We start from the raw sequence: 22,390 nt of genomic DNA on the forward strand, positions 1-22,390 counted from the left end.
AGAGAGAGAGAGCGATATTTATGACATAAGCAAAAGGACATAAAGACAGAAAATATCGTTGTCTGTATGCATGTTTTTGTGTATTTGTTCAGTGTGTGTTTCTTGTAGTTGTGCGTGTGCGTGTGCGTGTGCGTGTGCGTGCTTTCGTTCTCTGGCATTCCCCACCCAAGTTAATCCATTACAAACAAAATAAATATATTATTTGACGTGATGAAATATCGTTTTCAGAAACACGCCGTGAACACAAAACATTGGCAACAAGAAAGCATTTATATAAAATAAAACAAATACAAATATATGAATAAAAACAGTGCATGGAAATCATTCAGAAGATCATGGTCAGGTTTTGTTAGAAATTATATAAATACTATACACATACTTATCAAATACCCACTTCATTTTAATGAGTATATTACATTCAAAAAAATAATACAGATAGACAGATAGACAGATAGATAGATAGATAGAGAGATAGAGAGATAGAGAGAGAGATAGAGGCCGGAGCCCCCTTGCTCTGCTCTGAGAGTCTCTCGGACTCAGACTCCCAGATCAGAGAGAGGCTGGACCCCTCCTTGCTCTGCTCTGAGAGTCTCTCGGACTCAGACTCCCAGATCAGAGAGAGGCCGGAGCCCCCTTGCTCTGCTCTGAGAGTCTCTCGGACTCAGACTCCCAGATCAGAGAGAGGCTGGACCCCTCCTTGCTCTGCTCTGAGAGTCTCTCGGACTCAGACTCCCAGATCAGAGAGAGGCTGGACCCCTCCTTGCTCTGCTCTGAGAGTCTCTCGGACTCAGACTCCCAGATCAGAGAGAGGCCGGAGCCCCCTTGCTCTGCTCTGAGAGTCTCTCGGACTCAGACTCCCAGATCAGAGAGAGGCCGGAGCCCCCTTGCTCTGCTCTGAGAGTCTCTCGGACTCAGACTCCCAGATCAGAGAGAGGCTGGACCCCTCCTTGCTCTGCTCTGAGAGTCTCTCGGACTCAGACTCCCAGATCAGAGAGAGGCCGGAGCCCCCTTGCTCTGCTCTGAGAGTCTCTCGGACTCAGACTCCCAGATCAGAGAGAGGCCGGAGCCCCCTTGCTCTGCTCTGAGAGTCTCTCGGACTCAGACTCCCAGATCAGAGAGAGGCCGGAGCCCCCTTGCTGTGGTCTGGGAGTCTCTCGGACTCAGACTCCCAGGTCAGAGAGAGGCTGGAGCCCCCTTGCTCTGCTCTGAGAGTCTCTCGGACTCAGACTCCCAGATCAGAGAGAGGCCGGAGCCCCCTTGCTCTGCTCTGAGAGTCTCTCGGACTCAGACTCCCAGATCAGAGAGAGGCCGGAGCCCCCTTGCTGTGGTCTGGGACCCCGGTTTGTAGAAACGCTCCCCTGTGCTCCCCGTCTCCGGCTCTCCTATCTCCATGAGGACCCCTTGGCCGATCCCTGGTTCTGGTTCCCCAGTTTCTTTCCCGGTTTGGGCTGGCTCTTCTCGCTGCCCGGACGGGATGCGATGGTTCGACGCTGGGACGGGGCGGACTGGGACGGCACCAACTGGAAACATTTAAAAAAAAAAAAAAAAAGCGCCCAGATTTACGAGTTTGCTTGTGAGCAGTCTCTATATAGAATATAAATGAGATGCGGAGCAGAATTCATCTTGTGGGTTTATCCTAGAGTACCCCCTTTGAAACATCACCGTCAAATAATATTATTATCATCATCATCATCATCATCATCATCATCATCATCATCATCATCATCATCATCATCATCATTATTATTATTATTATTATTATTATGATGATGATGATGTATTTATTAGCAGACGCTCTTATCCAGAGAGTCTTACAATGGTCACCTTACACAGGATCACATTACAGATAAGAGCAGCTATCTGCAGTGCAGTTGAGTTTCCTCGTGGCTCTCACCTCCTTCTTCACGGCGGGGTTCACTTTCTGATCCCGGTTTCCTCGCTCAGCCGCACTTCCCACGTGTGCTTCTTTCTGTCTGGGATTAAAAAACAAACAAACAATAAACTAAAATAAAACATTTACTCATACCACCTACTTCTGTGCCTTGAGAAACTCGACGTAAAACCAGGAATGGATCAGACTGCTATGCAATCAATAATCAATATTATTATTATTATTATTGTAGGGATGGAAATAAGACTCCTATTGCACAGCAGTGTCACCCTTTCCAGGTTTTACTTCGAGCACACACACACACAGATACAGAGACACACAGACACACACACTGAGACAAACACACTGATACACAGACACACACACAGATACAGAGACACACACACTGATACAGAGACACACACACTCTGATACAGAGACACACACACTGATAGAGAGACACACACACTGATACAGAGACACACACACTCTGATACAGAGACACACACACTGATAGAGAGACACACACACTGATAGAGAGACACACACACTGATAGAGAGACACACACACACACACAGAGACATACACACTGACACAGAGACACACACACACACACTGACACAGAGACACACACTGACACAGAGACACACACTGATACACACACACACACTGACACAGAGACACACACACACACACTGACACAGAGACACACACTGACACAGAGACACACACTGATACACACACACACACTGACACAGAGACACACACACTGACACACACAGCTCTGGTATGGTGTGTTACCTGTTGGGCTCCACGCCCCGGAGGTAGGTGTACAGCTCCTCCATGGACGGCACCCCCTTGCCTGGGTGACCCTGGTACTGTCCCAGGAGTCTGGAGAGCTCCCCAATCTGCTTGGGGGACAACACCCCTTCTTCAGCACCTGGAAACACAACAGAGAGAGAGAGAGAGAGAGAGAGATTCACTGACAAATACTGTAGGATACAGATAGATAGATAGATAGATAGATAGATAGATAGATAGATAGATAGATAGATAGATTCATTGATAAATACTATAGATAGATAGATAGATAGATAGATAGATAGATAGATAGATAGACAGACAGACAGACAGACAGACAGACAGACAGACAGACGTTCTCGATAATATATTCCAGATAGTGCATGGCTCCCTGGCTCACCTCTCACTGCTGTCGAGGGTGGAGGCTGGTTTTGCTCCGTGCTTCTCTGGGACGGTGCAGCCGCTGGCATTTTCATTTTCTGCACAGCGGACTGGCCCATGGGCGCTGGTCTCACGTGGTCCCACAGCCCAGTGGACCGGGCTCTGAGCACGGGCGAGCCACCTGCCCCGGGACAACAGAGACTGTGAGGAAGTGAAGACACCCACGGAAAAGCACAGCTGTACAGCCACAGCCCACAGCGTCGCATCATCCCCCTCTAAACAGAATGAACTGGCTTTGCTTCATAAAGTCGATTGAAACCCGCTGAACAATGTTAACATATTGAAATCACACGCCAGCGCTTTGTATAGTTCTCCACAGAGCGAAAAAACTGACAATTAAAAAATAAATTAACATTTCTAACATAAAAATTACCACTGTGGTACCCGGTATGGCTTACCATAGACTGACTTTCTTTTTTTTTTTTCAATATAATTTTGTAGTGAAAATGATATTGCAGAATCAAAACAGTCTCTCATTAACTGATGGTTTGATCTTAATATTCATTCAAATGTCGTCTATCTGGTATCTGGTGCAGGTTACCTTGCTGGGGATGCTGGGTATACTGGGGATACTGGGAGGCGCTGTGTGAGTTTGGGGGTTCCTCGGAATCGAGGGGTCTGGATTCCAGGGGCTCCCCAGGAGATCTGTCTAGGAGCTGAAACAAAAAACAAAAAAAAAAAACATGTTGCATTGATTATTATTACGTTATTTCTAGTATTCCTAAATCTGCTTTATTACACTTAGCTGTGCTTTTACTGTGGGAAGCTTTTATAAGGGTGAGTTTACCTGTTTTATAATTTGCTTTACCATACCTCGCAATGCTTCCCTATGCTTTACCAGACCTCTCTGTGCTTTACAATGCTTCCCTATGCTTTACCAGACCTCTCTGTGCTTTACAATGCTTCCCTGTGCTTTACCAGACCTCTCTGTGCTTTACAATACTTCCCTGTGCTTTACCAGACCTCTCTGTGCTTTACAATGCTTCCCTATGCTTTACCAGACCTCTCTGTGCTTTACAATGCATCCCTATGCTTTACCAGACCTCTCTGTGCTTTACAATGCTTCCCTATGCTTTACCAGACCTCTCTGTGCTTTACAATGCTTCCCTATGCTTTACCAGACCTCTCTGTGCTTTACAATGCTTCCCTATGCTTTACCACACCTCTCTGTGCTTTACAATGCTTCCCTATGCTTTACCAGACCTCTCTGTGCTTTACAATGCTTCCCTATGCTTTACCAGACCTCTCTGTGCTTTACAATGCTTCCCTATGCTTTACCAGACCTCTCTCTGCTTTACAATGCTTCCCTAAGCTTTACCAGACCTCTCTGTGCTTTACAATGCTTCCCTATGCTTTACCAGACCTCTCTGTGCTTTACAATGCTTCCCTATGCTTTACCAGACCTCTCTGTGCTTTACAATGCTTCCCTATGCTTTACCAGACCTCTCTGTGCTTTACAATGATTCCCTATGCTTTACCACACCTCTCTGTGCTTGACCATGCTGCCCCTGTGCTCTATCACTCTATTTCTGCGTCACACTCTTGTAAGCGGGGTACCATGTGGATGTAGTGTTGCAGCTCGCTGTGTTTGCTGCAGCTGCTGCTGGAGTCCAGGCTGGTGCCCAGGCTGTGCCCGCGCTGCCCGCTCCCCTCTCCTCTCTCCTCCGCTAGAGGATGCTCGGCCAGCTCGTCCCGATGGAAACCCAGAGCTGAGAACGACACACGGGGCGGATCTCAGTGCAAGCACACCTGAAGAAAACGCTTTTTCGTGTCCCCTCAAGGCAGGTAAACCTGACAAAACCTACCTGCTGGGATGGGAATAAGACTCCCATTGCGTAGCGCTTTGATCCATTCCTGGATTTCGCTATATAATAATCAGACACACCTGAGCTTGTTTCCTAGACAGACTGGGGGCTGATCAAGCTGGTAGTAAAACCTGGAATGGGTGAAACTGCTGTGCAATAGGAGTCTTATTGCCATCTCTGTAATAATAATAATAATAATAATAATAATAATAATAATAATAATAATAATAATAATAATAATAATAATAATGATCAGAAATCATTCGATGTGTTTATAATCTGCCAGCTGTAATTTGTATTTCATTTCTGCCCCCCCCTCCCCTCCTGCACTGATCTTGTCAATACATTACAAGGAGCCCCCCCCCACTGTGAAAAGCGGGCACTTAATTTGGAGGCATGCTGGGAGATTTCCCACAGTGCACCAGGGGGCCCCCGGTGACTCTGGGATAATTAAAGAAAGAGACGCAGGACTTCACAGGACACAGCCAGGAAAAGGTCTCATCAAACACACTGATGCATTTTTCATGAGCATTTAAAATTGCATTTAAAAATAATATATTTATATAAGTATTTATTTACGTGTTTATTTTTAAACTTCAAAAAGTGAAACTGCTGTGCAAGAGGAGCCTCATTTCCTTCCCTGATCTATCTGTCTAAATATCTCATTTCTAAACACCAATTCACTAGAGCTCTCCTCTATAAAAATCAAGCTAAAAACCTCCTTTACCCAACAGTCTACCTGCAGGAATGGAAATCAAGACTCTCACGGATCCACTCCTGGTTTTACGAGGAGCTTAATAATAATCAGACACACACAGCTGAGCTTGTCACCTCTACACACTGTGGGGCTAATCAAGCCGGTAGTAAAACCCGGAGTGGGTGTAACCCAGCGGATCGGACTCACCGGTCAGTGCGGTCTCATCCAGCTGCGGCTCCAATGGGGAGAAGCCCTGGCTGCTGAGGAAGCTGCTGTGGAAGAAGCTGCTGAGGTCGGCCTGGGGCGGGGGCAGGAAGGAGGGGGCTCCGGCGGGGGGGGGGCGGCTGGTGAGGAGGCGGGGGCTGCTGAGCGCCGCTCCGCTGGTTTATAGAGAAGCCTCTTGGGGGAGGCTGGGGGTCCGAGGAATCGGAAGGGGGTCTCTGTGAGGTGAGCTGGATCACTGCTTGGAGCGGGACAGCGCGGGGAAATGCATTCTGGGAGCTCCGGGGCTCCCGCAAGGCTTGGTAGCTGGACTTGTTTTCTAGCGGAAGGCGCGCTCCTGTTTGATATATAAAGGAAAAATGTGCAGTATACACGATATTAATAATAATAATAATAATAATATTGGGGAGGGGGTGTGGATCAGCTCTTACCTCCCACCTCCCCAGGAGGCTCCCTCCCTCTCCTCTGCTCCTTCGAACCCCAGCCAGGCTGCTGATCCTGGGGCCCTGTCCTGCCTGCGCTCCCCTCCTGCCTCTCTCCCAGGCTGCCCTGCGGCGCCCCCTTCAGCTCGGACGCGGTGCAGCTCAGGGCTGCCGGGAAGCCTGAATCGCAGTTATCGGAGCCCCGGTCTCTCAGCTCCTGCCTGCCGGAGCTCTTGGACAGGAAGAGGGGCTGGTCTGCACCGTGGTCCTCCATCTAGGAAAATATATATTAAAATAAAGAAATAAAAAAGGGACACAGTCTTCTAGAGTTTCAGTTCGACTGGGGGCTGTGCGGCCGGCTATACGAAACGCAGTACAGAGAGACAGAGACGTGTCGCCGCTGTAGATCAATGAATTGATTACAAGGGAATTGATTTTAACAAAAAAGGGGATTGACAAGAGAAGGAACTGCCCCCCCACCACCCCGCCCCCGCCCCCGCCCCCCCCCTCACCTGCTTCAGCCGGCCGGTCTGCGGAGAGTTCTGCGTCATTAACACTTTGTGCGCCTCGTTCCAGTGAGACTGCATCATGCTCTGCAATCGTTTGACCAGGTCTGTTCTCTGGGACTCTGCTTTCCTCTTCCCAGCCTGCAGCTCTGAAATCTCCTCCTGGCTTTTGACCAGCCTGCAAATAAATAAATAAATAAATAAACAAATAAATAAATAAAAACAAATCTACCGTTCGTACTGTGAATGAAAAAATACACAGAATGTATTATTACAAATGTATTATTGTGCTAGATTTGCACACTGCTGTCCATACCCAGACTGAACCTGGCAGACAATGCAGCCTTTTAGAACCGGAACTCAGAACCTCAGAACTGTCTCCGTGTTCTTAGAACACGCCTCTGCGAGTCGCTCAGGTTTTCATGCAGGCAGGTACAGACAGGAGATGAGGGACGCCTCTGGAGGGGGTCTGATAGATTTGCACACGGCTGTATCTGTGTATTTATCTTTCGTTGTTTCTTCAGATCCAGTTCATGTGTTTTTAGGAGGGAGCGTCGGTTTCAAAGAGACCCCGCGAAGTAATCGGAGCCCCCCAGCCGTGTCCCGCCCTCACCTCATTTCATACTCCTCTGTGATTCGTCGATGCCTCTCCTCTCTCTCCTGCAGCTCCGCCCTGAATTGGGCCAGCTGATTGGACAGCTCGCTTTGCTGGTGGGCACTCAGCTCCATGATCTGCTTTCTGAAGCAGAGAGAGAGAGAGAGAGAGAGAGAGAGAGAGGGAGGGAGAGGGGAGAGACAGAGAGGGAGAGAGAGAGACGGGGAGAGAGAGAGGGGGGGAGAGACAGAGAGAGAGAGAGACGGGGAGAGAGAGAGAGAGAGAGAGAGAGAGAGAGAGAGAGAGAGAGAGGGAGAGAGACAGAGAGAGAGGAGGAGAGAGAGAGAGAGAGAGAGGGAGGTAGGGAGAGAGAGGGGGGAGAGAGTTTCAGCCTTCAAATTTATATACAGCTCTGGAGAAAGGTTTAGCATCATGTAGAATTTTAGGATTGAGACAATTTAAAATATATATATATATTATCTATATGAACATAGTTAAGTTTATTTATCACATAATCAAAGAAACTACAAAATGATATCGCTTAAAAAAAAAAGTCTACCGGAAGCCATAATATTTCGAAACGTCACATTTTTCAATTTGTCAGTGTAACGTTATTCAGCAGGTTTCAATCGACAACATTCTTCATTCTACAGGGTGATGATGCAAAACTATGAGCCTCAGCTCTATGCGCATTCCCCCTTAGGAGGCGCTATGGAGCCAGGCTCCAGGTTTGAGCCAGGCTGGGGTGGTTACCTGTGCTGTTCTCTCAGCGCGGAGGCTTGCTCTGCGTGCTCCTGCTGGAGGGGAGCGAGTCTGTCAGTCAACTGCTGCTCCAGAGAGATCTTCAACTCAGACTCCATCTTCAACCTGTGAGTCTCAAACCGAGCCTGACACACAGAGAGAGGGGGGAGAGGAGGGGGGGGGGGAGAGGAGAGGGGGGGAGAGAGAGAGAGAGAGAGAGAGACACATACAGAGAGAGAGAGAGAGGGGAGAGAGAGAGAGAGAGAGAGGGGAGAGAGAGAGAGAGAGAGAGAGAGAGAGAGAGAGAGAGGAGAGAGAAAGAGGGGAGAGACAGAGAGAGAGAGAGAGAGAGAGAGAGACACACAGAAACAGACACACACACACACACAGAGTCAACGAGTTAGTTGCTGCTTTAAAATGACAAATGTATTTATTTAGTTATTTCTATGTTTCATGTGGCAGCTTTTAATTCTTTTGGTTGGAACCTGGACCAGGCTCCACCCACGTCAGACAGGCTCCACCCATCTGCACCAGGCCCCACCCACGTCAGACAGGCTCCACCCACTTGGACCAAGCTCCATCTACCTGGACCAGGCCCCACCCACCTCGGCCAGGCTCATCTCCATGCGCAGGGCGTCCCTGTCCCTCTGCGCAGTCTCCAGCTCTGTCTCCAGCCTCTGGACCTCCGCTTGGACAGACAGCAGGACCTGATGGGAGTCCTGGACACGCTGGCTCTCACGCTCTCGTCTCTCCTGGAGACAGGACGGGACGACACACATTTCAAAAACGCAGTCATATGCGAGGTAGAACCCAAAGCGTTAATCAGACACACCTGAGCTTGCTAGCTGTACACACCGGGGCTAATCAAGCTTGTAGTAAAACCTGGAATCAGGTGAAACTGCTACGCAATGGGAGCTTCCATCCCTGCCTTGATGCTTGAGATAATAACCCCGACGGGTTCCCCCGCTGCTTCCCACCTTCTCTGTCTGGAGCTGCCTGCTGAAGTCCGCCTCCTGCTGGGCCAGCCGTTCCTCCAGCTCCCTCTCTCTCCTGGCCCAGGCGTCCCTCTGCTCCCCCAGCGTGTCTCTCAGCGCCTCCCCCTGCCTCTCCGCCAGCAGCCTGGCTCTCCCAGCCTCCTCCAGCTCCTCCTGCAGGGCCCGGCCTCGCTGCCTGTGCTCCTCCACCTGCCTCTGCAAGCCGGCCAGCTCCTCCCCCTGCGACGGAGACAAAACCACGACACAGCGCAGAAACATTTTTTTTTGGTTTGTTTTTTAAATCAAATTCCCCTTTTTCAATGGCGAGTGTTTAAGGGTTCTTTCTGAAGGTGTGAAAGGCGTTGTTCTGGCTGAAGGTATGTTTTAAAAACAAAGGGGGCTCACCAGAAGCAGCTTCTCCTTCTGCAGGTGCGCTGCCTGCTTCTGTTCCAGTGCCATGGCCTCCACAGCCTGCGCCAGGCTCTCCTCAAACTGAACCAGCACCTGACAGGAATACAAACATGCGAGGCGTTTTACTTTCTCTGTAGTTTCCAGAACACTGGAAGGTCGTTATGGGGGTGGGGGGGGGGGGGGTCGCATCTGGACCCCTCACCTTCTGCTGTTCAGCCTGGGCCCTCTCTGCAGCCTCCTTCTCCTCCTGCAGTCTCTTTACAGCATCATTCTTCTCTGCCTCGTGCTTCTTCCACCCTTCCACCACCTTGGCCAGAGTCTGAGAGACAAAACAGGAGGTTCAGCGACCGGGCAGCGGGACTGTGCTACAAGAGCTACGGAGCGTTACAGGAGGAGAAATCCCAACTCAAATTTAAAAGCTATCTTCTGAGTTGTCTCTGTGTCCCCCCCCGTTCTAAATGGAAAATGCATTGTATTTAGCCGACAGAAAACACTGCTTTGTGAAACCAGCCCCTGATCATCAGGCGTCGCGGAGGAAGGTCACTTTGAAACGACCCGACAGCACTGACCAGTTTCACTGACCGGGTCGGCAGAACCCACCTTGTCCAGCTGCTCGATCATGATGTCCTTTTTCCGGTCAGCCGACACGGCGAGAGCCAGCTGCTGCTGGAGCTCCAGGGTCTTGTTGTGAAGATTTTGTATCTGTTTCTCACAGTGCTGCGTAGAAAAAAGGAGAGAGGGAGGGAGGGAGAGAGAGAGAGAAAGAGAGAGAGAGAGATAGACAGACAGAGACAGAGAGAGAGAAAGAGAGAGGGAGGGAGGGACACAGAAAGAGCGTGAGAGAAAAGAGAGAGATAGAGAGGGAGGGACGGAGGGAGGGAGGGAGAAAGAGAGGGAGAGAAAGAGAGGGAGAAAGAGAGAGAGGGAGAGAAAGAGAGGGAGGGAGAGAGAGATAGACAGACAGAGAGAAAGAGAGAGGGAGGGAGGGAGACACAGAAAGAGCGTGAGAGAAAAAAGAGAGAGGGAGGGACGGAGGGAGGGAGGGAGAAAGAAAGAGAGGGAGAGAAAGAGAGAGGGAGGGAGAGATAGACAGACAGAGAGAGAGAGAAAGAGAGAGGGAGGGAGGGAGACACAGAAAGAGCGTGAGAGAAAAAAGAGAGAGAAACAGAGAGAAAAAAGAAACAGATACAGAAAGAGAGAAAGAGAGACAGAAAAGAGAGAGAAAGCAAGAGAACGAGAGACATGTTAAACACATTGTAATTGTGCTTGTAGTTGAATCTTGTCACACCTGCTTCATAGTAATTGTGATTATATATATATATCAGATCGATCGATCACACATCAATCACGCATTCATCTGTCATTCGATGTTTGGGAAAAAGTATTCTGTACTTGTACCTGCGATTACTGCTTTGGGGTTATTTAGAAGGCTGTGCAGTCCAGCGGTTACAGAAAAGGGCTTGTAAGGTTCCCGGTTCAAATCCCGACTCAGCCACTGACTCCCTGTGTGTGTGTGTGTGTGTGTGTGTGTGTGTGTGCATGTGTGGTGTGTGTGACCCTGAGCGAGTCACTGAACCTCCTTGTGCTCCGTCTTTCGGGTGAGATGTAGTTGTAAGTGACTCTGCAGCTGATGCATAGTTCACACACCCTAGTCTCTGTAAGTCGCCTTGGATAAAGGCATCGGCTAAATAAACTAATAATAATAATAATAATAATAATAATAATAATAATAATAATACTACATGTCAATGCTAACATGCGTAGCTGTTTATGATCCACGGAATTCTAATAACTGCATCACGACCCTAACTGTAATAAATAACTAAATAACTAAAAATAGCATTGGAATTGGAAATGCGATTTCCAGCAAACACAACTCTGCTGTAAATTCAACTGTAATTATTAATGATAGATGATAATTGGCCCCGAGGGCTGGGCTCTAAGTGCTGGTGCAGAAGACAAGTTCTCGTCCTCAGAGTAGCGGCAGCAGCAGAGACAGAGACAGAGACAGAGACAGAGACAGACACGAGACAGAGACACCAAGCGTCAGGGAATCTGACAGCAAAGTCCGCTGAGTAAGAGGCTTAGCGAGGCAGATTGGCCTTCTAAATACAGCAGACCTAGAGAAAGCATGAGGACCGTGCAAGCGGCTTAGAGCCACGTGCGTCCCCGGAGAACACCTTCCCCGTCCCAGGCAAGGTCACCCAGCAAGGTCAGGGAGGCACGTGGAGCTCCCGCTGCACAGGCAGCCACACCCGGGGCAAGCAGATTCGTATTTCAGATCTCATTTTAGAAACAGCTACATCTGTCAAGATTTCTGCCCGCTCTCAAATATTTTATTTGAAAATATTCGCATCGCTGCAACAAATTTATAAACGGATTTGAAACAGAGAGAGAGAGAGAGAGAGAGAGAGAGAGAGAGAGAGAGAAAGAAAGAAAAAGAGAGAGAGAGAGAGAGAGAGAGAGAGAGAGAGAGAGAGAGAGAGAGAGAGAGAGAATACTAGATGGGCTTCAGTGAGTTACAGGAAAATGATTTCATCAAGGGTTTCTGTGACGTCATAAACTACGAGAGCGAAGGTGAAGTTTATAAACTGTCCCAGGAACCCGAGATGGAATTGTTTTCCTGTGACTCACTGAAGAGGCCCGTCTGTTATTTTTTATAATCCACGGATACCCTTGTGATGCTGATATCAAAGCAGACGAGGCTCAGCGGGACAGTTGGGTTTTTTGGGGGGGGTTCAGCGCTGTACATGCGTTCTGTGTCGTTTTATCCGTTAGAGCTTCAGCTTTATTTGGATGATCGCCTTTGCCTTGTTTTAATTTCCCGTTCCTCTCCGGTTTCTAGAGATACGAATGAACCAGCTTGACATCGTTTTTAACCTATTCTCATTTTGTTGCTCATTAATGAACATTTCTGTACCGTGGCTGTTTGTCGAGTGATTGAAAACGTTTTGTGTTTGAATTTCAGGAGGAGTCAAAGGGGTCAAAGTTCAAGCATATTTTCCTCTAGAGGAATTCTCACTTCTTGACGTCACTGCTGTGGGACTAAGCCTTTTTTTTTTCCGAATGGCTCAGGGTTCAAACACAGCCTTCATCCATGTGTTAGATGTATGTGTGTATGTATATATAACACACAGCCATGCAGTGGCTATCCCAGCGCTGCTGTGTTGCTGCAGGCTGTCCGAGGAGGGAGGCAGGACCAGGTCACAGTTGTGTACAAGCTGTGCTCCCGTTTGAAAAGCGCTCTTAGTCAAAGCTTGTTACATCTTTCTCCACGGGGCTAATCAGCGCTGGGTAATAATTCCAAGAGGCTTTAATTAAATCCCGGGTCACGTGACGCCATTAACGACATTACTGCTGACCTGAACAAGGCGGTCAAATCACTGAGTGTGTGTGTGTGTGTGTGTGTGTGCGCGTGTGTGTGTGTGAGCATGTGTGTGTGTGTGAGCGTGTGTGTGCGTGCGTGTGTGTGTAGGAATGGGCAGTCTCCTTCCCGTCTCTGTGTAAACCAGGACGGTTTGTGGTCCAGTGGTTAAAGAAAAGGGCTTGTAACCAGGAGGTCCCCGGTTCAAATCCCACCTCAGCCACTGACTCACTGTGTGACCCTGAGCAAGTCACTTCACCTCCTTGTGCTCCGTCTTTCGGGTGAGACGTAGTTGTAAGTGACTCTGTAGCTGATGCATAGTTCACACACCCTAGTCTCTGTAAGTCGCCTTGGATAAAGGCGTCTGCTAAATAAACAAATTATAATTATAATCCAGGGCTCACCCTGCGTCTCGTCCTCTCCTTCTCCACACTGTCCCTCAGGATCTGTCCCGAGGAGGAGGAGGAGGAGGGCAGGCCGGTCCTGTCCGCGTGGAGCCGGCTGTACCGAGGGAAGAGGCCCTCCAGACCGCTGACCGACAGGGGGGGCGACGACTCCTCCTGCAGGGGTCTGGCACTGCAACAACACAAGCACAGCGGTGTGACCCGCTCCTGCTTTCACTGGGAGCTTCTTAATAACAACAAGACACACCTGAGCTTGTCAGCTAGACACACTGGGGGCTTGATCAAGCTGGGAGCAGTAAAACCTGGACCGGATCACACTGCAAGTGCTAATGTGCAATTCTGAGGTGCTGTTGGAATTGATTAAAAAGGGAATGGGAATTGGTTTTATAAAAGGAAGGGACTGACTCTGGTAATAACAGTGTGACCCCCCTCCTCCTTACTTGAGCAGGCTGGCAGTGCTGTCGCTTTCAAACGAGGCGTCATCACCACCCTCCTCCTGCTGCTGCAGTGAAACCGGAGCGAGGGAGCCCCCTGCAGGACACAGAGAGTCATTACAACCAAATAACTGCTGTTCCACATACAAATACAAATAACACCACCAACTGCAGCCTGTGGCGCCACCTGGTGGAAAAACCTGAATCATAACTAGAAAGTCGCTCGGCAGCAACCACAGTGGTCCAGTGGTTAGAGAAATGGGGACTTGATACCAGGAGGTTCAAATCCCGGCTCAGCCACTGACTCCCTGTATGTGTGTGTGTGTGTGTGCGCGCGTGTGTGTGTGTGTGCGTGTGACCCTGAGCGAGTCGCTGAACCTCCTTGTGCTCCGTCCTTCGGATGAGACGTCAAACAAACAAGCTCCTATTGGAAGTGACTCTGCAGCAGCAGCAGCAGTTGTTGATGATGCAGAGTTCACCCCCCTAGTCTCTGTGAGTCGCTTTGGATAAAAGTGTCTGCTGAATGATTCACTCATGATAATATTTGGTTTCTTACTGGCTTAAGCAGAAGCCTTACTGTGTGAGGAACCCTTTGCAATCACAGTGCCTCTGACACAGTCCCACACTGGTGAAGCTCCAGTACTCACTGTGGGGTGGGTCTGCAGACCCCTTCAGGATCGTCTGGAGGTGGGAGCGCACCGACTCCATGTCCGAAATGCAGCGGGTCCCGTTCTAACCAGCGACAAGAACACAGAGAAGATCAGCGCTTCGCATGCATTCAAACACTTCAAACACAGAAACGCTGCCGCTACACTATTATTAAATGTCATTTCATCGTGCTGGCCACATTTAAAAAGGCCAAGTTTTACGCATGAAAAGGAAAAATAAATAACTCATGGCTTGTCCCATGACTGCCCTGATAAAAGCTTCCCAAGGTAGAAACACAGAGAAGTGTAATCAAGCACAGGGAAGTGTAATCAAGCACAGGGAAGAGTAATCAAGCACAGGGAAGAGTAATCAAGCACAGGGAAGTGTAATCAAGCACAGGGAAGTGTAATCAAGCACAGGGAAGTGTAATCAAGCACAGGGAAGAGTAATCAAGCATAGGGAAGTGTAATCAAGCACAGGGAAGAGTAATCAAGCATAGGGAAGTGTAATCAAGCTGTGAAACACACCCACACACAGTGACACACCCACACACACAGAGACACACCCACACACAGAGACACACCCACACACAGAGACACACCCACACACAGACACACACCCACACACAGAGACACACACCTTAACCATGGCAGAGCTGGTCTCCACCCCAACCTGCAGCTTCTGCTCCATCTCCCCGGCCAGCAACTCCAGGTCGCCCCCGGCAATGAGCTGGCCGCTCCTCCCAGCACACAGCTGGGGCTGGCTGCAGAAGCCAGAGGCAGCAGCATCAGAACCCGGAGCAGAAGACGGCAGAGTCCCGCTGGATCTCTCCTCCCACCCACCGGGGGCAACCGCTAGCGAGGCAAACGACAGCGCCCGATTGGACGAGACCTGCGAGGGGCGTGTCCGTGCGCACGTTTCGCGGGGCGCGTCTAAAGGCGCAGCGTCACCTGGGACAGACCGGCGTCGGCCGTTGTGTTCTCCCGCGGTCTGGCGGTCCACGCTGCGGTGAGCCTGGGCTTCCGCCTCTCGGCTCTTCTGCAGCGAGGAGTACAGCCGGGCCGTGACTTCCCCGCAGGAAGCGAAGGAGGAGTAAGGGCTGGACGGCCAGGACTGGGTCAGGTTTTGCCGGCGGGACTCCAGCGCTGCGTCCCGCCCCTTCGGGCGGAGAGACGCGGAGGGGGTGGGGGGCAGGGAGGCTGGGAGGGGTTCCACGTCACTCATTAGGTCCTCGCTTTGCACAAACCCGGCCATCTCTGTCCCTGTCAGATAGTTTTGCTCCGCCAGTCTCACTCAAACACTGAAATCAGGGAAAAAAAAAAAAAAAACAACACACAACGGCATTTATTTAATATTTCAACCCCTTATTAAGAACAGTGTACTTTTTTTTTTTTTTTTTTTTTTTACACGAGGCGGAAGATGGAAGACAATTTCAAGTTTTGAACCCGCATCCACATCCTTGTCTGTCACTCTCTCTTTCTCTCTCACTCTCTCTATTACATTATATATATATATCCTCATTCTCTAAGCTTAAATGATTAAAAACACATTATAATTTATATATATAATGTGTTTTTAATAATTTAAGCTTAGAGAATGAGGATATGGGTAGTTGCTGGGATGGGAATCAGCCTCCTATTGCACAGCAGTGTGATCCAGTCCAGGTTTTACTACCAGCTTGATCAGCCCCCAGTGTGTCTAGCTAACAAGCTCAGGTGTGTCTGATTATTAAACTCCCAGTGAAACCAGGAACGGATCAAACTGCTAAGTAACGGGAGTCTCATCCCTGCTGTAATCGTATTAATAATAACGTGGTTTTGCGCAGCTGAAGTAAAGCCAGCAGCGAAATCAGCTGTAACGAGTCCGCTCCGGTGAAAGCCTGCAGTGTTACCGGCGAGCATCGTCAATGCGAAACTGAACAAACACACAGTTAGATATACCAGATAGATTTACCGTGACACAAGCAACAAGTGACACGAATAAAAAGAAAATGCTACATGAAAAAAAAACAAAACTACCTTTCGCGTTTGCCTCTTCTTCGGTTTAATCGCACACAAATTGTAGTCCAAAAATGTCAGGCAAATTCCCAGTAATGATACTCCGGGTGCAGCAGTAAACACGAGCATGTGTACATCGTGTAAACAAATATATTTCAAAACCAACACCCGGCTTCAGCTGCAACCACAACACAATAATAATAATAATAATAATAATAATAATAATAATAATAATAATAATAATAATAATAATAATAATGATAATTCAGCCCCAAAAGGGTTGTTCAATGTGCCTGTAGGCTGGCAGACAGTCCGTCCCCAGCGGTTTGTAAGAAACAGTCACCCTACAGACCTCGGTTTTGTTTATCCCGGGAGGAATTCAGTTACAAAATTCTCCCGGTTTAAACCGCGCCATAGCAACCGAGCAGCGGCTGCGTCATCACACGGAGCCCGGATCCGCGCCTCACTTCCCGCGCGGCGTAACAGAGAGGACCCGCCTTCGCACTGCGTTGCTATGCCAACCGGCACGGATTTACCGTGTCCAAGCTGCGTTGCTATGCCAACCGGCACGGATTTACCGTGTCCAAGCTGCGTTGCTATGCCAACCGGCACGGATTTACCGTTTCCAAATTGTTAAATTGTTTAAAGTGACTGTTTAAATTGTTTATAGTGACTGTTTAAGTGTTTTTTTTTTAAGGAATTATTGTAAATCGGGTGTGTCCAATCACGGTCCTGGAGGGTCCATTCCCCACTCCGGGTTTAACCGGTAAACTTAGATGACGGACTTCTTCAGGGTCTGGATGGAGGTTTAAACCATTTAAAACAGGGCTGGAACAAAGACCAGGAGTGGAAGCGACCGCTTTGGACACCTCTGTTTGTCAACAAAAACACTCGCCGGGCAGCAACATTATATTTCAGGCGCGTATGCGGTCACCCGAATTGGAGGTCCTAGCGGAGAAACAGGAAGTGTTTCTGTAAACAGACTCGCAGTCCGCGGCCGAAGGTAAAGAAACAGATCGAGTTAAATCTTAAATCTGATTATTTCAATGAGACACGGCACGCCGGGGCGAGAGACCGCTGCACTGTTACAAACGCCACTCTTATCAGACAGAAACATCTTTTCAATTCAGTAATCTTGTTATGTTTCCCCCCCCAGGTAATTATTTGACTGCAGTCCGGCACCGTGTGAAGCTGAGAGAGAAATTCTGCATTAACAGAAACTTAAACACACATCAAGGTTAAACGAAAATAAGAATACAGCGCGGGTGAGTGCAGATCTCTCTGATGTCGATTATAAGGACGGGATGATCTGATTTACTCTCCGGATCGTATCAGTGCACGCAATGCGGTTTCAATCCATGTTGACGCCGCACGATTCTCGCCGGTAGGAGATCGCATCGCGCAAGAAGCCGCTCGATTCACACTCGCTCTACTTGTTGATTTGAAATCGGTTCATTTGTGGTTTAGAAGCGAGCTAAAATAAATAAATTAATTAATAAAAAGGTTCGGCGCAACCGCTAAGTATAACTCGTGTGTGAATAATTGCCCCTCTCCCTCTCTCCCCTCTCCCCTTCCCCTCCGCTCTCCTCTCTCTCCCCCCCCTCTCCTCTCTCTCCCCCCCCTCTCCTCTCTCTCCCCCCCACTCTCCTCTCTCCTCCCTCTCCTCTCTCCCCCCTCTCCTCTCTCTCCCCCCTCTCCTCTCTCTCTCCCCCCCTCTCCTCTCTCCCCCCTCTCCTCTCTCCCCCCCCCCTCTCCTCTCTCTCCCCCCCTCTCCTCTCTCTCCCCTTTCTCTCTCTCTCTCTCCCCTTTCTCTCTCCCCCTCTCTCCCCCCTCTCTCTCCTCTCTCTCTCCTTTCTCTCTCTCTCTCCCCCTCTCTCCCCCCTTTCTCTCTCTCCTCTTCCCCCCTACTTTCTCTCCCCCCCTCCCCCTCCCCCTCCTCTCTCTCTCTCTCTCTCCCCCCCCCCTCTCTCTCTCTTACAGACGATGACAGTTCACAATCTGTACCTCTTCGATCGGAACGGGGCGTGCTTGCACTACAGCGAGTGGAACCGGAAAAAGCAAGCGGGGATATCGAAGGACGAGGTAAGAGGAACGAACTGCTTCTCTCGGGAGCGGAACACCCAAATCCCATCACACCGTCCCCTTTTAATATTATCTACCAGCGTCCTCCCCCCAGGGCGCTTTACAAAACTAAAAAGCGCCGGTAAAAACTCCAACTCGATATATGCTGTAAGCGTTTAAAATATTGATTGATTGATTGATTAGGCATTCCGAATCTGTGTGTGAGTTTTCAAAGCGAAGGAGCTTGAGAGTTAAACGCATTAGCATCGCTACCAGGCCATTCTGGGGTGCTAGATAATGAACAGGTGGATTTGATGGCAAAAGAAAAAAGGGTTATTGAGAAAGGAAGTGGGTGTGGTGCTCACTCTGTGCTGCACTAACCGCTTGTCTCTGCCTCTCTCTCTCCCTCTCTCTCTCCCCCCCTCTCCCCCTCTCCCCCTCTCTCTCTGCAGGAGTACAAGCTGATGTACGGCATGCTGTTCTCAATCCGCTCTTTCGTCAATAAGATGTCACCTCTGGATATGTATCCTTCCTCTACTGTGCTGCTTATTTATTAAGATTTATGTATGTATGTATGTATGTATCTATGTGTGTATGTATGTATGTATGTATGTATGTATGTATGTATGTATGTATGTATGTATTTAGTTAGTTATCTGTACTCCAAAACAGGTGTAACAACAAACTAGTCATTTAAAAAAAAAAAAAAACTTGTTGAGTTTTAGCTCCAGAGCCCAGCTTCCCACCGTCTCGGTGCGTTCGACGCTCCATTCTCAAGGTGTAAAGTGTGTTTGGAAACGTCGGAGGCACTTTTAGAGGTCCTGGGAAATAGAGATAAGTGAGTGTAGTCGCCGCGGCAACAAAAGCCTACAAGTCCTTCCGCTGTTTGTTTTCAAGGAAATATCACTTTACAGATAAGAGAGGTTATAAAGTCCAGGAAATTCAGTAGAAAATAAGATTTTAGGGCTCTGGACTCTTGACCGGAGGGTCGTGGGTTCAATCCCAGGTGGGGGACACTGCTGCTGTACCCTTGAGCAAGGTACTTTACCTAGATTGCTCCAGTAAAAACCCAACTGTATAAATGGGGAATTGTATGTAAAAATAATGTGATATCTTGTAACTATTGTAAGTCGCCCTGGATAAGGGCGTCTGCTAAGAAATAAATAATAATAATAATAATAATAGAGTTAGGCGAGGTGTTCTGAACCCTTGGAGCCTCCGTCCGCGTTGTTTAGAATCAGCACGGCTGGTAAATGAAGCGTGGCGGTTCTGCTCCTTGACGTCTCGGCCCGACCCGCAGGAAGGACGGCTTCCTGACTTTCCAGACCAGCAAGTACAAGCTGCACTACTACGAAACGCCTTCGGGGGTGAAGGTGGTGATGAACACAGACCTGGGGGTGCCCAACTGCAGAGACACGCTGCACCAGATCTACAGCACGGTGCGGGGGGGGAGGAGGGGTGGGGGGGCTAAAGAAAAGGGGTCTCGATACCAGGAGGTTCAAATCCTGGCTCAGCCACTGACTCCCTGTGTGTGTGTGTGTGTGTGTGTGTGCGTGTGCGTGTGACCCTGAGCAAGTCACCGAACCTCCTTGTGCTCCGTCCTTCGGATGAGACGTCAAACAAACGAGGTCCTATTGGAAGTGACTCTGCAGCAGCAGCAGCAGCAGTTGTTGATGATGCAGAGTTCACCCCCCTAGTCTCTGTGAGTCGCTTTGGATAAAAGTGTCTGCTGAATGACTAAATAATAATAATAATAATAATAATAATAATAATAATAATAAAGGGCTGAAATAAGACACCAGTGCATAGCAGCTGGTTTTACTGCGAGTCTAATCAGACTCACCTGAGCATGTTACCTGAACACACTGTGGGGCTAATCAAGCGTTTAGCAAAACATGTGTTGTAATCCTAACTGGCTGCATCCCAGTTCATATTGGATTCTAGTAGTGTTATTATTATACACAGCATCCTAGTTCATATTGGATTCTAGTAGTGTTATTATTATACATAGCATCCTAGTTCATATTGGATTCTAGTAGTGTTATTATTATACACAGCATCCTAGTTCATATTGGATTCTAGTAGTGTTATTATTATACAGAGCATCCTAGTTCATATTGTATTCTAGTAGTGTTATTATTATACACAGCATCCTAGTTCATATTGGATTCTAGTAGTGTTATTATTATACACAGCATCCTAGTTCATATTGTATTCTAGTAGTGTTATTATTATAACAGCATCCTAGTTCATATTGGATTCTAGTAGTGTTATTATTATACATAGCATCCTAGTTCATATTGGATTCTAGTAGTGTTATTATTATACAGAGCATCCTAGTTCATATTGTATTCTAGTAGTGTTATTATTATACACAGCATCCTAGTTCATATTGGATTCTAGTAGTGTTATTATTATACACAGCATCCTAGTTCATATTGTATTCTAGTAGTGTTATTATTATACACAGCATCCTAGTTCATATTGTATTCTAGTAGTGTTATTATTATACAGAGCATCCTAGTTCATATTGGATTCTAGTAGTGTTATTATTATACACAGCATCCTAGTTCATATTGTATTCTAGTAGTGTTATTATTATACAGAGCATCCTAGTTCATATTGTATTCTAGTAGTGTTATTATTATACACAGCATCCTAGTTCATATTGGATTCTAGTAGTGTTATTATTATACACAGCATCCTAGTTCATATTGTATTCTAGTAGTGGTATTATTATACACAGCATCCTAGTTCATATTGTATTCTAGTAGTGTTATTATTATACATAGCATCCTAGTTCATATTGGATTCTAGTAGTGTTATTATTATACAGAGCATCCTAGTTCATATTGGATTCTAGTAGTGTTATTATTATACACAGCATCCTAGTTCATATTGGATTCTAGTAGTGTTATTATTATACATAGCATCCTAGTTCATATTGGATTCTAGTAGTGTTATTATTATACATAGCATCCTAGTTCATATTGGATTCTAGTAGTGTTATTATTATACATAGCATCCTAGTTCATATTGGATTCTAGTAGTGTTATTATTATACATAGCATCCTAGTTCATATTGGATTCTAGTAGTGTTATTATTTGCACTGACTGTAAACTACACTGTGTTTCAATATGAAGCTTGCATTGTAACCCTGCGCTGCCCTGTAACCCCTGTGAGGCGTCTGTCAGATAGATAGATACTAACCCTGGTGTTCTGTGGGTGCATTTTCAGATCTACGTGGAGTACATTGTGAAGAACCCCCTGTGCAGTATGAACGAAGCCATTCAGAGCGATCTGTTCTGCTCCAAGCTGGACAGCTTCGTCAGGGGGCTCCCCTTCTTCTCAGCCCGGGCCGGCTAACTTCTACGGGTCACTTGAACCCCGTCCCACCCCCACAAATAAAAACAATGCTAACTTTCTTATTCTTGCAATGAGAAGGGGCACGAAACAGGGTTTCAAATGTACTGACAGGCTGGATCCAGATGGTCAGTTTCTGCCTCTTGAGTGAGACTCGAGTCGCTCTCAAAATGTATTTAAGATGAAACTAGAGTTGTAGGATTAAGACATGAATTAAAAAAAATAAAAAACTATGTGAACATAATTGAGATCTTTTATTTAATGCAATGAAAACAAAAATGCAAAATGATATCGCTTAAAAAAATAAAAGCAAGCTGTAATAGTGGCATTTCATGTTAGATTTTGAATTGTCACATTTTTAAATTTTTTCAGTTTTTCATTTTAAGTAGGTGGAAAACTACAAAGCGCTGGCGTGTGATTCAGTCTGTTAACAAGGTAACATTATTCAGCAGGTTTCATTCGACTTCATGAAGGAAAATGTGTTCCATCTATAGGGTGATGATGCAAAACTTTTGGCCAGATCTCTCTCTCTCTCTCTCTGCCTGCCTGCTTCTCTCTCTTTCTTTCTCTCTATCTCTGCGTGTCTCTCTTTTTCTCTGCCTTCCTCTCTCTCTCCCTCTCCCCTCCTCTCT

At 47.6% G+C, this 22,390-nt stretch overlaps 3 protein-coding genes across 5 annotated transcripts; 1 reads left to right on the forward strand and 2 right to left on the reverse strand.

The window, feature by feature from the left end:
• Positions 1 to 249: 249 nt before the first annotated feature.
• On the reverse strand, positions 250 to 4,945 carry LOC131728102 (uncharacterized). Its single transcript, XM_059019283.1, has 7 exons — positions 4,915 to 4,945; positions 4,671 to 4,822; positions 3,655 to 3,769; positions 3,073 to 3,234; positions 2,673 to 2,811; positions 1,895 to 1,973; positions 250 to 1,520 (listed from the first exon to the last, which is right to left on the reverse strand). Exons 1-7 carry the CDS (start codon positions 4,943 to 4,945, stop codon positions 1,383 to 1,385), a joined length of 816 nt encoding a protein of 271 aa, XP_058875266.1. The 3' UTR covers positions 250 to 1,382.
• LOC117970239 (centrobin-like) lies at positions 4,685 to 17,168 on the reverse strand. Of its 2 annotated transcripts, none has more exons than XM_059019280.1 (16): positions 16,355 to 17,168; positions 15,009 to 15,636; positions 14,336 to 14,420; positions 13,695 to 13,785; positions 13,255 to 13,426; positions 10,087 to 10,203; positions 9,689 to 9,805; positions 9,481 to 9,579; positions 9,079 to 9,315; positions 8,707 to 8,853; positions 8,114 to 8,247; positions 7,379 to 7,504; positions 6,772 to 6,943; positions 6,269 to 6,533; positions 5,823 to 6,174; positions 4,685 to 4,822 (listed from the first exon to the last, which is right to left on the reverse strand). In XM_059019280.1, exons 2-15 carry the CDS (start codon positions 15,588 to 15,590, stop codon positions 5,837 to 5,839), a joined length of 2,682 nt encoding a protein of 893 aa, XP_058875263.1. In that variant the 5' UTR covers positions 15,591 to 15,636; positions 16,355 to 17,168; the 3' UTR covers positions 4,685 to 4,822; positions 5,823 to 5,836. The 2 variants fall into 2 exon arrangements, with proteins under 2 accessions (XP_058875263.1, XP_058875262.1); XM_059019279.1 differs by having other exon boundaries at positions 14,976 to 15,636.
• A 41-nt stretch (positions 17,169 to 17,209) lies between these two features.
• LOC117404638 (trafficking protein particle complex subunit 1) lies at positions 17,210 to 22,002 on the forward strand. 2 transcript variants are annotated; one of them, XM_059019281.1, is made up of 6 exons: positions 17,210 to 17,336; positions 17,490 to 17,598; positions 18,314 to 18,415; positions 18,847 to 18,917; positions 19,695 to 19,833; positions 21,633 to 22,002. In XM_059019281.1, exons 3-6 carry the CDS (start codon positions 18,317 to 18,319, stop codon positions 21,759 to 21,761), a joined length of 438 nt encoding a protein of 145 aa, XP_058875264.1. In that variant the 5' UTR covers positions 17,210 to 17,336; positions 17,490 to 17,598; positions 18,314 to 18,316; the 3' UTR covers positions 21,762 to 22,002. The 2 variants fall into 2 exon arrangements, with proteins under 2 accessions (XP_058875264.1, XP_058875265.1); XM_059019282.1 differs by lacking the exon at positions 17,490 to 17,598 and having other exon boundaries at positions 17,262 to 17,336.
• Positions 22,003 to 22,390: the final 388 nt, after the last annotated feature.

The sequence above is a fragment of the Acipenser ruthenus genome, unplaced genomic scaffold (genome assembly GCF_902713425.1).
Source record: "Acipenser ruthenus unplaced genomic scaffold, fAciRut3.2 maternal haplotype, whole genome shotgun sequence".
NCBI lineage: Eukaryota > Metazoa > Chordata > Actinopteri > Acipenseriformes > Acipenseridae > Acipenser > Acipenser ruthenus.

Coding starts and splice junctions, on each gene's coding strand:
- LOC131728102 (XM_059019283.1), bottom strand. CDS start 4,945: ATGGGAGTCTTATTCCCATCCCAGCAGGTAG. Junction 4,823..4,914: donor ATTCCCATCCCAGCAGGTAG/GTTTTGTCAGGT, acceptor TGTCGTTCTCAG/CTCTGGGTTTCCATCGGGAC. Junction 3,235..3,654: donor TACCCAGCATCCCCAGCAAG/GTAACCTGCACC, acceptor GTCCCGGGGCAG/GTGGCTCGCCCGTGCTCAGA.
- LOC117970239 (XM_059019279.1), bottom strand. CDS start 15,590: ATGGCCGGGTTTGTGCAAAGCGAGGACCTAATGAGTGACGTGGAACCC. Junction 9,316..9,480: donor AGAAGGAGAAGCTGCTTCTG/GTGAGCCCCCTT, acceptor TCTCCGTCGCAG/GGGGAGGAGCTGGCCGGCTT. Junction 7,505..8,113: donor GCGCTGAGAGAACAGCACAG/GTAACCACCCCA, acceptor TCTCTGCTTCAG/AAAGCAGATCATGGAGCTGA.
- LOC117404638 (XM_059019281.1), top strand. CDS start 18,317: ATGACAGTTCACAATCTGTACCTCTTCGATCGGAACGGGGCGTGCTTG. Junction 18,416..18,846: donor CGGGGATATCGAAGGACGAG/GTAAGAGGAACG, acceptor CTCTCTCTGCAG/GAGTACAAGCTGATGTACGG. Junction 19,834..21,632: donor TGCACCAGATCTACAGCACG/GTGCGGGGGGGG, acceptor GTGCATTTTCAG/ATCTACGTGGAGTACATTGT.